We start from the raw sequence: 17,885 nt of genomic DNA, 5'->3' as shown, positions 1-17,885 counted from the left end.
CGTGTCAATAACTCGAGACCACGTGTCGGTAACTTGAGACCACACATCAGTAATTCAAGATCACGCGTCGGTAACTTGAGACCACGTGTCGGTAACTCGAGACCATGCGTCAGTAACTCAAGAACACGTGTCGGTAACTCAAGACCACATGTCAATAACTTGAAACGACGCGTCAGTAACTTGAGAACACGCACTGGTAACTTGAGACCACGCGTCAATAACTTGAGACCACGTGTCGGTAACTCGAGAACACGCATCGGTAACTCGTGACCATGCGTCAGTAACTCGAGACCACGAGTCAATAACTTGAGACCATGCATCAATAACTTGAGACCATGCGTCAGTAACTTGAGAACACACGTCAGTAACTCGTGACCACGTGTCAGTAATTCGTGACCACGCTTTACTAATTCATGACCACTCTTCACTAACTCGTGACCACGCTTCACTAACTTGTGACCATGCTTTACTAATTCGTGACGCTTTACTAATTCGTGACCACTCTTCACTAACTCGTGACCACTCTTCACTAACTCGTGACCACTCTTCACTAACTCGTGACCACGCTTTACTAATTCGTGACCATGCTTTACTAATTCGTGACCATGCTTTACTAATTCGTGACCACTCTTCACTAACTTGAGACCACGTGTCAGTAACTCGTGACCACGTGTTCATATTTGTTTCCTCACATACCTCAGGGGCTCCTTCAGGAACTTTACTTCCTGTTTTTCTTTCCAGGTAAATTCAGTGTAAATGTTTGGAGGTTTTTCTGAATCCCAGTTGAATTCCAGTTCCTCAGATGGAACCTGAACTTGACTGGACGTTCTGTAGACGTTCTCCTCTGATGATTGGACCTGTACATGTCAAACCTGACTGAAGCCCCTCCCACTCACAGGTCACATGTGTTTCTATTCATGTTCTTATTGGACCCGGTCGTGCGTTGGATCCTGTCGCAGGTGGGGACACCTGGATGAAAGCTGTGATATGATCCATTCATGTTCCAGGGTAAATGGTGGTGGTGGTCGATGGTTCCTGTCGGTGTTTAACGTAGTTCACTGTTCGTCTGGACATTGCTCCGCTCGTCCAGATGCTCCTCCTGAAACAGTAAACAGCCTGTGATTGGACGTCACAGACAGGTGAAACCCCGCCCCCTTGCTGGCGCCCAGTGGGATCAAAGCCTGTTTACACGACAACGGGTTTTGGATGAAATGTGCCGGTTTTGTCGTGTTTTGGCCCTGTTTGCACAGAAACATGTTTTTAGTTGAAACTGCTGAAATCAGAGTGGACATTTTCTCAACACAACACAACAGCCATCATCGCCATGGAAACAGGTGGGATAGAAACACTGACGTCCTGCTGTGCATTAAAGACTGGACCGACTCCAAACAAAAAGACACACACGTGTTCTGTGGAAGGACAAGAACTAAAACACAACAGGTTTGGACCAGGACGTGTCGTGGGGACCTGGACGTCCTTCTCCTCTTCGGTTCTTCTGGTTGGCTGCTTTGTGTGTTCAGTTCAAATGTGCTCTGGTTCCCACTGGTCTATGTGGGTTAACTGTCCCTGTTGGGTTTGATGTGTTTGTTTTATTTTGTTTGTTTTGTTTGTATCTACTGACCCTCGTTCTTCGTTCTTTCGTGGTCGTTTTCTTCAGTCGTCGAACGAAGCCACGTTTCATTCTGCATCAACATGTCCTTCAACTCCTGAAACACACACACACATTCAGCATCAGAGACACATAACACAAACACACACACTGACACACACAGTCTGGACTGTGGTCTGGACCCTGGTCTGGATTGTGGTCCGGACCCTGGTCTGGACAGTGGTCTGGCTCTAGTCTGGCCCTGGTCTGGACTGTGGTGTGGACCCTGGTCTGGACTGTTGTCTGGACCCTGGTCTGGACTGTGATCTGGACCCTGGTCTGGACTGTAGTCTGGACTGCGGTCTGGACTGCGGTCTGTACTCTGGTCTGGCCCTGGTCTGGACTGCGGTCTGGACCCTGGTCTGGCCCTGGTCTGGACAGTGGTCTGGCCCTGGTCTGGATTGTGGTCTGGACTGTGGTCCGGACCCTGGTCTGGCCCTGGTCTGGACCCTGGTCTGGACCCTGGTCCGGACCCTGGTCCGGACCCTGGTCTGAACTGTGGTCTGGACCCTGGTCTGGACTGTGGACTAGACTGTGGTCTGGACCCTGGTCTGGACTGTGGTCTGGACCCTGGTCTGGATTGTAGTCCGGACTGTGGTCTGGACCCTGGTCTGGACTGTGGTCTGGACCCTGGTCTGGGTGCAGGACCTGCTGCTGTTGTCGTCTCAGGGCTTCGTGGGCCTCCTTTTCTCGGTTCAGAGCAGCAGCAGCTCTGGAAACCTCCAACCGTTCCCTGAAAACAGAGACAGACACCAGGATCAGGACCTGGACCAGGACCAGGACCAGTACCAGGACCCGCTGTGTGTAGCTGTGTGTTGTGCAGTCACAGGCGGTACCGGTCCAGTCTGCTGAACTCCCGGTCCAGCAGGTTGAAGGCAGTCTGGATCATCTTCAGGGCCTGGTCCCGGACTGAGGTGAAGTCCCTGTAGATGGAAACCTGCAGAGGACAATACGGGTCACCTGTTAGACCAGAACCACTAACACACCGGGTCTACCGGGTCACCTGTTAGACCAGAACCACAGACAAACCGGGTCACCTGTTAGAGCAGAACCACCGACAAAAAGGGTAACCTGTTAAACCAGAACCACCAACAGACCGGGTCACCTGTTAAACCAGAACCACCAACAGACCGGGTCACCTGTTAGACCAGAACCACCAACACATGTCTTTTACTCACACTTATTCAACCCAGACGTCGGTGACCGTGGTTCTGGTCCGGTCCCGATCCAGACCCGTTCCCATTGGGTTCCTTTATCTGTTCTGTGTTCTGGGTACAGATGGTTTATGGGTTTATTATGATTATTTTGTTTGTTTGTTTGTTTGTTTATTTATTTATTTATTTACTTACTTATTTGGTTTATGGGTTTATTTTATTTATTTATTTTTTTTGGTTTATGGGTAAATTTATTTATTTTGGTTTATGGGTTTATTCATTTATTTGGTTTATCAGTTTATTATTTTTATGAGCTGTTCTGATTCCAGGTCAAACTACTTCCTGTGTGTTTCTGACCAATCAGCTGCTGTTGCCGGGCAGAAGAAGCCCAACAGACGCAGACACACTGGTGCAGCTAAAACAGCCGTTGCCACGGTTACTGAATTCCTGCTAAACTGAGGCGGAGTTTCGGCGTGAACTGATGTTTTCAGTTTTCTCTCTGTCGTTACCAGGTGACACAGTCTGTGATTGGATGTGAGTTGGTGAAATGCACCCTGGGTGACGTAGTCGACTCCTTCAGCATCAGCAGGTTTTGGACTTCTAAACCAGAACACATGAACATCAGGAGTTTGACCTGAGGAGCATGTGCAGATGACACACATTTAGGCTCCGCCCACAGCAGGTCTAATGCACTGTTCAGATTTTTGGGTTTAATCTGATTTGTTTGTGTGTTGGTGCATATTCTACATTCTATCAGTTTACAGTCTGAACTGAATGTGACCCTGAAGTGACCCACATGCACTAAAGAGGTCCTGAAGTGACCCACATGGACTAAAGAGCTCCTGAAGTGACCCACATGGACTAAAGAGGTCCTGAAGTGACCCACATGGACTAAAGAGGTCCTGATGGAATACCAGACCACACAGACACACACTGTGTTCACAGAAGGAAATATGGTTTTCCTCCGCTCCGACCAACAACTGGAACCAACAGCTGGAACCAACAACTGGGACATTTGTCACATTTCAATGACGTAAAGGTGAAAGTGGTCTGGGTCAGATTTAGAACCACGTATGAAAGTGGTCTGGGTCAGATTTAGAACCACGTATGAAAGTGGTCTGGGTCAGATTAGTGCTGTTTAGACACAGATCAGATTCAGGTCACATAAAGTCACATTTGTCTACAGTGTGGACGGAGCTGTAGTAGAACAGGGTTGACTGAACAGTTAACTCCTCCCACTGAACAGTTAACCCCTCCCACTGAACAGTTAACTCCTCCCACTGAAGCGTTCACATCTGAAATGAGGAAGCACTTTTCCTGCAGTAAAAGCACAGACGATCCAACAGAGGCTGGAAAAGTGAACATGTTTAAGACACTGAGCCTGTTTACACTGACCCTCTGATCAGTATCGGATTATTATTGATCATGTAAACAGTCTAATCTGATCTGTTTGATCAGATAACAGCAGTAATCTGATTACAATCAATCGGATTTAGGCGACGTGTAGACAGTGATGATCTGAGTGAGTCCTCCATGGGTTCTAAGACACCCGGGTCAGTCCCGGTCCTCTACGAGGTCTAAGACACCCGGGTCAGTCCCGGTTCTCAGTCCCGATCCTCCAAGAGGTCTAAGACACCCGGGTCAGTCCCGGTCCTCATCCTTCATTCTGACACTGGTCATATTTTTGTGCTCAGTGTAAACGGGTTCAGCCTTCTATGTCTGATCTGGTGTTTGTTCTGAATCCACTCGTTTCACTTCATGCTGTGTGTGTGTGTTCTGTGTGTGTTCTGTGTGTTCTGTGTGTGTTCTGTGTGTGTTCTGTGTGTTCTGTGTGTGCTCTCACCTGTGTGCTCTGATTGGACGGCGGGGGCTCATTCAGGGCGTGGCCGGCACTGGGGGCGTGGCTGTGAAACCAGTTAAAACCAGAGTGAAACCAGAACCACCAGTGAAGTGGAGCATGAGTGTGCCCACCATGGAACCCACCTGTGGAACCCCTGGAGACCCGAGTCCGACAGAACCCCCGTCAGCACTGTGGAGACGGAACCAGAGTCACAGCCCAGAACCAACAGAACCAACAGAACACAAAGAATCAACAGAACCAACAGAACTAATAGAATCAACAGAACCAACAGAACTAATAGAATCAACAGAACCAACAGAACTAACAGAACTAATAGAATCAACAGATCCAACAGAACTAACGGAACCAACAGAACCCATATCATCAACAGAACCAACAGAACCAGCAGAACCCATAGCACTAACAGAACCACCAGATCCAACAGAACCTAAAGAACCCACAGAACCAACAGAACCAAAAGAACCAACAGAACCCATAGAGCCAACAGAACCAGCAGAACCCATAGAACTAACAGAACCCAAAGAACCAACAGAACCCACAGAACCAACAGAACCCATAGCACTAACGGAACCAACATAACCCATAGCACAAACGGAACCAACATAACCCATAGCACAAACAGAACCAACAGAACCCACAGCACTAACAGAACCAAAAGAACCAACAGAACTAACAGAACCAAAAGAACCAACAGAATCAACAGAACCCATAGCACCAACAGAACCAGCAGAACCCACAGCACTGACAGAACCCAAAGAACCCACAGAACCAACAAAACCCATAGCACCAACAGAACCCACAGAACCAAAAGAACCAACAGAACCTACAGAACCCATAGAACCAACAGAATCCACAGAACCAACAGAACCAACAGAACCCATAGCACGAACAGAACCAACAGAGCCAATAGAACTTACCAAACCAACAGGACTAACAGAACCAAAAGAACCAACAGAACCAACAAAACCAACAGAACCCATAGCACAAACAGAACCAACAGAACCAACAGAACCTACAGAACCAACAAGACGGAGTGTAAGGCAGCATTAGATGGGTTTGACCCGTTTCTATTGAGTGGATTCCCAGTAGAACTTCAGTAGAACTTCAGTAGAACAGGGTCATGTGATCCGCCATCTGTAGGTGTAATACCACCTGTGTCCTCCGGGGGCGGAGCCTCTCACCTGGCTGCCGCTCCGAAGGTTTGATCAGTTTCATCGCCTTCAGGTCATCAAACTCCTGCACCTCGTTCTTCCCTCCGAACACGTACAGCTGTCGACACAAACACCTCGCATTAACGCCAGACATCGATGAACATGGCATACAATGGTGTATGATGGCGTATGATGGCGTATGGTGGCGTATGATGGCGTATGATGGCGTATGGTGGCATATGATGGCGTATGGTGTCGTATGATGGCATATGATGGCGTATGGTGGCGTATGATGGCATATGGCGGTGTTTGAAGGCGTATGGTGGTGTGGCGTGGAGACTGACGTGGCTGTGGAGGATGAAGGCGGTGTGTCCATGTCGTCGTGCCGGAGGAAGTCCGACGTACACAGGAACCTTCCACTTCATGTTCGCTGAAAACACACGTGACATATCTAAGAATGTTTACATTCGGCGGCGGCTGTGTGTCGGCAGCGGTGTCTGACTCACCGATGCTGAGTTTGTGGATTTCATTGGTTGCCGTATCTTCTCCGTCCTCATCGGTAATTTTTCCACCAAACAAATAAATATCCTTCAACGACAAAAACAGAAACAAAACAGAAAATATCATCCAACCTCAGATGTGTAAACGGTGCTTATCTGGCACCGCCCCCTCCCACTGACATCACAGACTGGTGTGGTGAGGTGCAGGCACCCTGTGAGTGCTTTAAGCCCCGCCCCCTCCCGCTGACATCACAGAGCGGTGTGGTGCAGTGAAGGTACCCTGTGGTTTCTTTAAGCCCTGCCCCCTCCCGCTGACGTCGCAGACTGGTGTGGTGAGATGAAGGTACTCTGTGAGTGCTTTAAGCCCCACCCCCTCCCTCTGACATCATGTTCACCTTGTTGTGGTGTGCGGTCAGCGTGGCGCCGCTGCTCGCCGTCGGCGTCTCTCCTCTCACGTCCCACTTCTGCCAGAACAGATTCTCTGAAACAAACACAGACACTCCACCTGGTTTCATTTTTCCCACCAAGTTTCCCACCAATCGGCCGCTGTTGCTGTGGAGGACAGCCAATCAGAGCCGGAGGGGGATTCTAAGCACCGCTACAGTGTCGCGCCTGAGAGCCCTACACCGTTGCCATGACTACCTGACCCCCCCCCCATAATGGAGGCCTGTGATTGGCTCCCGGGTGTACGTGTGCGTTCAGGAACGTTCTCTGTGGGTCAACACATTCAGTCGAGTTAGGAGTACAGAGCCGATTTAGGGCCATAAGTTTTGTATATGAAAATATAAAATTTGAAACTGAAAATTTAAGTTTTAGAAAAATATAACAAAATATTCTAATAAAAAGTAAATGTATGAAAAGTTTTTGCAGGTTAAATATAATTTTGATTCACTTTGGTAATTACTATCTGTTCATTTCCTGCTGTTGTGACTGGAGCAGGAAGTTAAACCACAAAGTGACTTACCTTCACTGTGCTATGTGGAAATTGGAAATATCATGTATTTAATGTGTGGCTGTTGATCTGCACAATCTGGCACCATTTATTCCTCTTATACCACAAATGGTGCTCAGTTCTGTCTAAAACAGCTTTTAAATGTAGGTTTGTCACTGGCATCAGTTTTTTCACTACCAGTGATGTGAATATAGTGTACGAGGGCTGTTCAATAAGTTCATGGCCTCACCCAGAACAGAACAACACAGACTGATAATTTATATTTTATTTTTCAACATAATCTCCATTTACAGCAATGCACCTGGTCCATCGATGTTCAAGCATCACTATCCCATCACGAAAGAATGTAACATCCTGTATTATAACAACCAGTATTTCTGGGTGAGGCCATGAACTTATTGAACAGCCCTCGTATATAAAGTGTTGAGTCTGACTTGTTTTAATTCCTACGTTTCCTGAAGGCAACACGAGCGGGGATGGTCCCTAAGATTTTTGTCATGCTGTCACTCATGATTCCACACCACTCTCAGTTGAGGCCACGCCCTCCATGCCACATCAGGGCCAATAGTTGAAAAAAGCGAAAAAAAGAGATCTGAAAGTGAAAAAATAAGAACCTCTGGAACCTCCTCTTCCAGGTGGTTCTGGATCAGACTGTGAGCCAGTTCAGTTCTACTGTGAACAGAACCGCCCTCCAGAACCATGAGCCTTTTGGTGCTGGACTAGCCGCTGTAGCCATGTGGCATTGTGGGTAATCAATAAAACTGTTAGTGGCCGAGGCTCATGGGTAATCAGAGCAAGGACCAATGAGGACACTGAACATCTCATGGACACCGTGGACCTCCATGTTTGTTTTCATCAACTCCTGCCGTCTCTGATTGACCCCGCCCCTGACTTTTCTGTCCAATGCCAGCGCAGTTGGTCACATGCTTCTGTTTACAAAGTTTCGTCCATTAGCAAAAAGTGGAATGAGAACGGGATTCGACCCAAATGAAAAAATAGAGTCCACATTCAATCCAAACCGAATCGGCGGAACCACCGAACCGTCCAGGGTCAGCACTGGTACCGTTTGACTCCACCCACCTGTGTCCAGAACTCCACCCACCTGTGTCCAGAACATACAGGTCTTTGCAGAACTCTCCTCCTGATCCGAATCCTCCGAACATGAAGACCTGATCTCCGACCAGAGCCCACGTCTGCCCGGACCTGAACAGAACCAAAAGGCCCGGATCAAACCCAGAACCAGCACACGCCTGGGATGAACTACAGCAACAAAGACACCTGAAGGTCTCACAGAGCAGGAGGAGGAGATCCACTGGTTCTGACCGGAACCCAGGTCCGAGAAACTGGAACACACAACAGAACAACAGGACTGACTGTTAGCAAAACAGGACTGACCGTTAGCAGAATAGGACTGACCATTAACAGAAGAATAGGACTGACCATTAACAGAACCCAGCAGAGACCACCATTCAAACAGGACTGAACTATAACACTGACTTTAACCAGACCCAGAACCAGAGGTGTTTAGTGTCAGACTGCAGTGGAAGCTCATCTGCCCCTAAAATGACTCCCATTAAATGCTCAGATCTGTTCAGTTGTTTTCATTTCATTGACTCCAAATGTGTTGGAACACGTTCATCTCTCAGACCAGTTGGTTCAGAATCAGTTTGATCCCAGATCAGTGGACTGGATGTTGTTCACTTCTCCTCCATTCCCGTGTCTGTGTTTTCTCATTCCATCTCTTCTCAGTGCATTTGTCCGTAGACGCTCAGCGTCCATGCACTTCAATGGGACTGAGTGGAACTGCTTTAAAAACCACTACAAACTGGACCAGCGTTGGACAAATGACACCGAGTTGTCCCGCCCCCGGACGCTCAGCATCTCTGGGGGTGAATGGAGCCATGGGCGGAGCTCGGCCGGGCTGGATGCTGAGCTTCCGCATGCTGATTGGAGGATGGGTCCAAAGGCTGAATCCCTTTTGATTGACAGCTGTTTTCAGATCTGCTCCTTCACTGACACAGTTCAGTTTAATACTGTCACACATTCTGCTGTGAAATCACAGAAACCAAATGAACTGTTCATTTACTGACCTGGAAAGAAAACACACTCATTGGGCTAACTTGTTACAATTTAACATAATTTCAACGTTTTCTTGTTTCAGTTCCATAATTTAATAATTTCTTTTTCAGTTTAATATCGTTTTGTAGACAGTTAAACCAATCATACTGTTGGCTAGGTCTGAGTGAACTAGGTATCAAGTCCCTGGAAAACACACCTACTTGGTACCATAAGGTCACTGAGCATTTTCTTAAAAAGGAACAGAGGGCCAAATTTATGTTTCAGTAACTGGACAATTTTTTTTGATGTAAGCCGACAATGAGCTTCCCCTGTCTGAAAGACGAGCAGCCGCCACTGTCCAGAACCGTCCATGTGAACTGGACCCATGGGGACTGGACCCATGTGAAATGGACCCATGTGAACTGGACCCACGTGAACTGGACCCATGAACCCACACTGGTCCGTCATGTGTTCACCTGTGTTGAAGACCAGTAGGTCGTCGGTGGGATTCCCTCCAACATGGCCGCCATACACGTAGATGTTGTCTCCCACGGCAACCGAGCTGTGTCTGAGAGTCCGGAGGGCCACGCCCCTGGTTGCTAGGCAACCCCAGGTGAGAGACACTGAGGAGAAACATCAATATATGAGAGTCTAATGAAAACGTGTGGATAATGGCTGATGGATAATGGCCGATGCTGTGAATCCAGTCTGTGAGACTCTACTGCTGTGTCGGCGTTCATGTCTAAACTAAGGCTCTGTTCAAACGGCAGGTAAATGTGGCCCAAATCTGATTTTTTAGTATTCCATCAGGACCTCTTCAGTGCATGTGGGTCACTTCAGGACCTCTTTAGTGCATGTGGGTCACTTCAGGACCTCTGTAGTGCATGTGGGTCACTTCAGGACCTCTGTAGTACATGTGGGTCACTTCAGGGTCACATTCAGTTCAGACTCAAAACTGATAGAAGTCGCATTTAATTTCTTTTTTCTTTTTTTTTTCTCTTTCTGTTTTATTTTAGCTACTGATTTTTCTTCATTAGAAAATTGTTGTATCTATTCTGTACTGATCACATATCAATGAATCACCTTCTTTCGGATAGGGTGGGATTGTGGGAGGGATAAAAAGAAAAATGAAAGAATGGAAGTCCTTTTTATCACATTGCACTGTCATGCTGCCACCACTGCCTGAAATTACTTCCAGCAAAGAAAGTTAATTTAAAAAAAAAAAAAAGAAGTCGCATTTAATGTGGAATATAAATGAACACACAAAAAAATTGGATTTGACCAAAAACTGTGAGGTGTGTTTTAAGACCTGCTGTGGGCGGAGCCTTAGAGTCTCACTGTCTCTAAACATTTCCTTGAAAACAGGCCAAAGGAAAAACTATGGCGTACTTTTTCCAGAGTCAAAAATATTTCCTCAAAAAGTGTAAATTTGACTCTATATTGAGTAAATTTGAGTCTATATTGAATAAATTTGGCTGTATATTGAGTAAATTTGACTCTATATTGAGTAAATTTGACTATATTGCGTAAAGTTGACTCTATATTGAGTAAATTTGACTCTATATTGAGCAAATTTGACTATATTGAGCAAATTTGGCTGTATATTGAGTAAATTTGACTCTATATTGAGTAAACTTGGCTGTATATTGAGTAAATTTGACTCTATATTGAGTAAATTTGTCCGTATATTGAGTAAATTTGACTCTATATTGAGTAAATTTGGCTGTATATTGAGTAAATTTGGCTCTATATTGAGTACATTTGTCTGTATATTTAGTAAATTTGGCTGTATATTTAGTAAATTTGACTCTATATTAATAAATTTGGCTCTATATTGAGTACATTTGTCTGTATATTGAGTAAATTTGGCTCTATATTGAGTACATTTGGCTGTATATTTAGTAAATTTGGCTGTATATTTAGTAAATTTGGCTGTATATTTAGTAAATTTGACTCTATATTAATAAATTTGGCTCTATATTGAGTAAATATGTCTGTATATTGAGTAAATTTGGCTCTATATTGAGTAAATTTGGCTGTATATTGAGTAAATTTGACTCTATATTGAGTAAATTTGGCTGTATATTGAGTAAATTTGACTGTATATTGAGTAAATTTGACTGTATATTGAGTACATTTGACTCTATATTGAGTACATTTGGCTGTATACTGAGTATATCTGGCTCTATATTGAGTTTCCAGAGTGCTAACAAAAGAGTAACTTTCACTCTTTTTAGAGAGAGACCAAATGTTATCTGAGTAGAGTAAAATTTTCTTCAATTTGAGTAAATTTTACTCAGGGAAATTTCCTGTGTAGGATATGACCCATTTATTTTAGCAGAATGATGAACCTGTCACCATGAGAGTGTTTGTTTGAGAGACGCAGAGTAATCATATGAGTTCAGACTCTGAACATTGAACTACATGAGGAAAATGATTAATACCAACCAAGGTTATTATCGTTAATGAAAACTAACGAAATGACCAAAACTAGAATTTAAAAAACATTTTCATTAACTGAAATAAATGAAATGTACAAATGAAGTGTCACCGATGTCGAAGCTGTAAACGTCAGGCAGACATTCGGTGGCATCAGGGTGTGACAGTCCACCAAACAGATACAGCTTCCCTTCGACAATACTGAGGAAAAACAAACACAAGGACACATTTAAAAAGGCATTCAGGACGCCTCACCAAGAAATAAATGACACTCACAGCAGGCACAGATGTGTAGAAAAGGATCAAACACTGAGTTAAAATGACAAAAAAAAAAGATCGAACACTGAGTTAAAGTGACAAAAAATAAAATAAAATAAAGTCTGTAAGATCAGTGAAGTAGTACAAGCTAACGTCCATTAACCACCAGGACATGAACGTCCACTACAGCTATAACACTCATGTAATTAGACAGTAGGCAGTGGTGGGCTAACAGTTAGCATTAGCTTAACCCACCCAATGATTGAACAATCTGGGACAGGAGCTAACAGCAGGTAGATATGAATGAACCATTCAGTATTTTACCACAGACTGTGTCCTTCTCTGGCTGATGGAACTGCTCCATTCTGAGGAATCTCCTCCCACATCACATCTTCAGCGTCAACTACAAACACACATATATGTCAGCCTACACGGTATGACCGGAGCATCACATGTTCAACCTGTTACCTGTCAACACGTAGAGGTCATTGAAGTAAACACAGCTGTTGTTCTGTGGTTAAAAGAAGAACACACACATGTTTTTGGGTTGGTAACTTCAGGTAAAGTGTTGATATCATGGTGATGGAACTTCAGATGTAAAACCTTCAGACTGACCTGTTGGATGATGCTGGAGGCTCCTCCAAACAGAAAGGCCACTTTTCCTGCCACCGCTAAAGCATGGCCATATCTGTAGAAGAAGACAGAGGAACCGTAAATGAACAATAATGACCACCAAGGAACTGTAAGTGAACAGTAATGACCAGCGGTGTAAAATGGGTGTAAAACTCTAATGTTCAGGTGTAAAACTCCTGTGTTCAGTTGTCAAACTCTAGTGTTCAGGTGTTAAACTCTTGTGTTCAGATGTAAAACTCAGGTGTTCAGGTGTAAAACTTTAGTGTTCAGGTGTTAAACTCTTGTGTTCAAGTGTCAAACTCTAGTGTTCAGGTGTCAAACTCTAATGTTCAGATCTAAAACTCTAGTGTTCAGGTGTTAAACTCTTGTGTTCATGTGTAAAACTCTTCTGTTCAAGTGTAAAACTCTAGTGTTCAGGTGTAAAACTCCTGTGTTCAGGTGTAAAACTCTAGTGTTCAAGTGTAAAACTCTTGTGTTCAGGTGTCAAACTCTAGTGTTCAAGTGTAAAACTCTAGTGTTCAGGTGTCAAACTCTTGTGTTTCAGGTGTAAAAATCTTGTGTTCAGGTGTCAAACTCTAGTGTTCAGGTGTCAAACTCTAGTGTTCAGGTGTCAAACTCTAGTGTTCAGGTGAAAAACTCTTGTGTTCAGGTGTCAAACTCACCTTGGACTTGGAGCTCCGCCCTTCACCTCCTTGTCCACCCAGTGTCCACTGGCCAACGCCATCCTCTGTCTCTCCTGCAGACACAAACACTATCCGTCAGCGGACGTTGACAGGATCGTTACCATCGTTGACACAAACACCAACCAAACATCATCCAACAACCAAAACAGACACATAAGGGATGACCCGGATTATCCTGGACTCATCAGGCTTTGGCACTGACCCGGTTCTGTACAGGTCAGAAAGATCATTGGGTTCCAACACACCTTCACTAAACCCAGCAGTGATTCTGCTGTTCTACATCGGAACCTGTATCATCAGATTTAAAAACCGGCAACCCTAAAAACACTAAAACTGCAAAGAGTCTGGTAAGAACACATGAGCCGATCCCAGAACCCAGATCCAGAACCAGGTCCAACACTCTGTTCATCAGAACACATGGACGAGGGGTTTCTCCTTAAACCGATGCAGATCTGCTGCGTTCACCACAGTGACGTCCAAGAGGAGTGGTCCCTCAGGATTAGACCAGGACCCGTTACTGCTGAGGACTGACTCAAGACCCGGTTCATCTGTCAACCTAAGAATGTGGGGTTTGTCATGATGGCTTCAGTGTGGAACCAAAAAAAGAGGGGAGAGGACGGAGCCCTGGGGTTGACCAAAGACCATCCACCTGCACCTGCTGCCACCTGTTGAAAACCGCCACCAACTTCAGAACCACTCTGAGGTCTGTGGGACTGGAGGTAGAAACCAACGGGACTGAGCTGGACCAAGACCTGGACCTCCTGAAGGTGTGTCAGAACCAGGTTTAGAGGCACTGGGGTCCACAAGGCCTGGACCTCCTGAAGGTGTGTCAGAACCAAGTTTAGAGGCGCTGCGGTCCAGTCGACCACCTGAGGAAGGTGGGACTCATCCAGGACCAAGTTTAGAAGGTTCACTACTGCTGCGTTTCCACAACGTGGTACCGACTCATTTCCATTACGTAAAAGGACCTGGAATCTGGTACCCAGTATGAGTTTTTTAGTACTTCCTCAACCGAGGTTCCAAAAGATGAAGAGAAACTAAAATGTGACAGATGTGTAAACACTGCAGACTCTGATTGGTCAGAGTTGTCTGTGCGTCATTGCATCATCAATGTGTGAACTGTCATTAAAAAAAAAAAAAAAAAAAACAGATGTGAAAGTTTACAGTAAATCTGTCAGTAGGTCAATCCATGATGAACACCCACAGAACTGCAAAACCACAGAACCATAGAACTACAGCTTTGTCCACAGGGAGACAGGACTGTTTCACAGCTGTGTCCACAGGGGGACAGGACTGTTTTACAGCTGTGTCCACAGGGGGACAGGACTGTTTTACAGCTGTGTCCACAGGGGGACAGGATTGTTTCACAGCTGTGTCCACAGGGGGACAGGACTCTTTAACAGCTGTGTCCACAGGAGGACAGGATTGTTTCACAGCTGTGTCCACAGGGGGACAGGACTCTTTAACAGCTATGTCCACAGGGGGACAGGACTCTTTAACAGCTGTGTCCACAGGGGGACAGGATTGTTTCACAGCTGTGTCCACAGGGGGACAGGACTCTTTAACAGCTATGTCCACAGGGGGACAGGACTCTTAACAGCTGTGTCCACAGGGGGACAGGACTCTTTTAGAGGGGACTAGATGTCCAGGTGTTGGACAGTCCTTCCTCCTGTCCAGGTTTAAACGTCCACTAAATGGACCTTGAATGGTTCTAAACAGTGTCCAGGTGGGACTCCTACCTGCTCAGGTGTCTTCTATCTGCTGTCCTCGGTCCAACCGTCCAACCGTCCTCAGTTTCACCTCACAGACACTCACACTGTTGCCTAGCAACACATCAAACACTGCAGCGCAGGGGATGTTAGGCTTTGAATTAGAATGTCCACCAGAGGGAGCTGTGGGTGAGAGAGAGAGAGAGAGAGAGAGAGAGAGAGAGAGACAGAGAGACATACTTACATGTGTGTGTTTTAACACTTACATGTTTGTTTTAATACTTACATGTGTGTATTAATACTTACATGTGTGTATTAATACTTACATGTTTGTTTTAATACTTACATGTGTGTATTAATACTTACATGTGTGTATTAATACTTACATGTGTGTGTTTTAATACTTACATGTGTGTATTAATGCATACATGTGTGTTTTAATACTTACATGTGTGTTTTAATACTTACATATGTGTATTAATACTTACGTGTGTATTAATACTTACATCTTTGTTTTAATACTTACATGTGTGTATTAATACTTACATGTTTGTTTTAATACTTACATGTGAGTTTTAATAGTTACGTGTGTGTTTTAATACTTACATGTGTGTTTTAATACTTACATGTGTGTATTAATGCATACATGGGTGTTTTAATACTTACATGTGTGTGTTTTCATTCTTACATATGTGTATTAATACTTACATGTGTGTATTAATACTTACATCTTTGTTTTAATACTTACATGTGTGTATTAATACTTACATGTGTGTGTTTTAATACTTACATGTGTGTATTAATACTTACATGTTTGTTTTAATACTTACATGTGTGTATTAACACTTACATGTGTGTGTTTTAGTACATACATGTGTGTTTTAATACTTACATGTGTGTGTTTTAATACTTACATATGTGTATTAATACTTACATGTGTGTATTAATACTTACATCTTTGTTTTAATACTTACATGTGTGTATTAATACTTACATGTTTGTTTTAATACTTACATGTGTGTTTTAATAGTTACGTGTGTGTTTTAAAACTTACATGTGTGTGTTTTAATACTTACATGTGTGTATTAATACTTACATGTGTGTTTTAATAGTTACAGGTGTGTATGAATACGTACATGTATGTTGACCCTTGTGTTTTTTAAATTAATTGTAAACAGATGCATGTGTTTGATGAACGTGTTTTTTCACATTCATACAGATATTACACATGTTTTACAGGTTTAGTCCCATATACACACACACACACACACATTTATTTGAACTGTAGAGAACTGCAAGAATCTTATTCACAAAATGTCAAAATGTCCTCATTCTAATAATAATAATAATAATAATAATAATAATGTTCAACATACTCCAGCCTATGATGCAGATGCAGATGATGCAGATGAAGGCAGTGGTGTGCTGCTGCTCACGTGTTCTTTCTCCATCTCCGTCAGATCTGATCATGTTTTATTCAAACGCAACCACATCCACCGACACGTGACCCACTCAGCCGTCAATCTCCATCAAAACGCCAACGCAAACGGAAGTTAGCTTGTTTTTCAAAATAAAACGTCTACTTAAATAAACATTGGACCCGCGGTGTCCATCTGTCCGAGGATGAAACCCTGACCACCAGCTCTAGTCCATTCATGCTAACAGCTAGCTTGGTTATGTACATAAACGTCATTAAACTAACTGTATGATATCCTCTTTTTTCCTCTTGTTTGTCTCTTGTACATACCTGTCAAGTCTCCCGTTTTCACCTGGAAACTACCGTATTTTACCCCCCCCCCCCTTCCCGCTGTCCTCCCGTATTAATATTATCCCGTAAATCTCCCTATTATAACAAAATAATAATGAAATCCATTCTTCTGTCTCTCCTGGCTGAGCGCTGTCACTAGTCTCGCGAGAACTGCCAATTGCAGTAGCCTAGGTCTGAGGTGTCGCGAGACTAGTAGTGCCGATGGCGGGAAAACCAAAAACACATTGTAGGTGAAAGATGGATGGATGTGATGGAGAAGGCAGTCCGGCAAAAAAAAAAAAAAAAAGAAAAAAGAAAAAAAGAAATCTTGTAAAAATCTGGAAAAATGGGACCGCATGTTTCCGTTTCTACAGCAGTGTGATGGGGTGCATTCTGCCAGGTGTGTTTTCTGTGATTTTAGTTTATGACACTGAGGAAGAAAGGATATGACGTCACAAATGCAGAAGTTAAAATGGTAATGCTGTGTGCGAAAAACTACGACCCTTTCACTTTTTGGATGACTTTAACAAGTGTGTTGCTGATATGTTCCCGGACTCCGTTATCTCACAAAAATACTCCGCAGGAAAAACCAAGACAACGCAACTCATGACAGGAAAGTTGAGTCAGTGAAGTAGGATATGAATATGAATATTATGTGTGCTTCGGCCCAGCCCATTAGATAACGACCTGACGGAACATGAGCTGTTTTTGTTTTTTTAGAACAGCACAGTTTACAATACAAAAATAGTTTAGTTTAGTTTATTTCAGACACAGACATTATACAAAACATATGGAATAATAAGAATAATAGTAATAAATAATACACAAATAAAAAATCAAATAATAGAAAAAAAAAAGAACAATTGTTGTGCCTGAAAGGGAGTAGGAAGAAGCCAGTGCTTCTCCAGTCCGACCCCTGATTCCAGTCCTCAGACTGTTAGTGCCGAATCACTTGATATACAACAGAAGACTGGGATTATCTATAAACACACCCCTACAAACCTGTACACACATACAGTCACATACACACACACATACAGTCACATACACAAATATACACACATACAGTCACATATATACACACATACATTC

The 17,885-nt window shown here is 44.0% G+C and overlaps 1 protein-coding gene across 2 annotated transcripts; it reads right to left on the bottom strand.

Annotated features, from left to right (window-relative positions):
* Positions 1 to 718: 718 nt before the first annotated feature.
* Positions 719 to 16,675, bottom strand: LOC115415808 (tip elongation aberrant protein 1). Of its 2 annotated transcripts, XM_030129447.1 has the most exons (20): positions 16,423 to 16,675; positions 15,077 to 15,229; positions 13,317 to 13,390; positions 12,637 to 12,709; positions 12,490 to 12,532; positions 12,346 to 12,424; positions 11,876 to 11,964; positions 9,801 to 9,947; positions 8,558 to 8,609; positions 8,369 to 8,469; positions 6,710 to 6,795; positions 6,321 to 6,402; positions 6,159 to 6,244; positions 5,845 to 5,932; positions 4,786 to 4,831; positions 4,646 to 4,706; positions 2,485 to 2,585; positions 2,297 to 2,381; positions 1,622 to 1,706; positions 719 to 1,099 (listed from the first exon to the last, which is right to left on the bottom strand). In XM_030129447.1, the coding sequence occupies exons 3-20, from the start codon at positions 13,376 to 13,378 to the stop codon at positions 1,056 to 1,058; spliced, it is 1,410 nt and encodes a 469-aa protein (XP_029985307.1). In that variant the 5' UTR covers positions 13,379 to 13,390; positions 15,077 to 15,229; positions 16,423 to 16,675; the 3' UTR covers positions 719 to 1,055. The 2 variants fall into 2 exon arrangements, with proteins under 2 accessions (XP_029985307.1, XP_029985306.1); XM_030129446.1 differs by lacking the exon at positions 16,423 to 16,675 and having other exon boundaries at positions 15,077 to 15,247.
* Positions 16,676 to 17,885: the final 1,210 nt, after the last annotated feature.

Source organism: Sphaeramia orbicularis, unplaced genomic scaffold (genome assembly GCF_902148855.1).
Source record: "Sphaeramia orbicularis unplaced genomic scaffold, fSphaOr1.1, whole genome shotgun sequence".
NCBI lineage: Eukaryota > Metazoa > Chordata > Actinopteri > Kurtiformes > Apogonidae > Sphaeramia > Sphaeramia orbicularis.
The sequence above is the reverse complement of the archived record's forward strand: the minus strand, read 5'-3'. Positions and strand labels throughout refer to the sequence as shown.

Coding starts and splice junctions, on each gene's coding strand:
- LOC115415808 (XM_030129447.1), bottom strand. CDS start 13,378: ATGGCGTTGGCCAGTGGACACTGGGTGGACAAGGAGGTGAAGGGCGGA. Junction 8,610..9,800: donor CCTACTGGTCTTCAACACAG/GTGAACACATGA, acceptor TGTGTGTTCCAG/TTTCTCGGACCTGGGTTCCG. Junction 8,470..8,557: donor GGATCTCCTCCTCCTGCTCT/GTGAGACCTTCA, acceptor GGTTCTGTTCAG/GTCCGGGCAGACGTGGGCTC.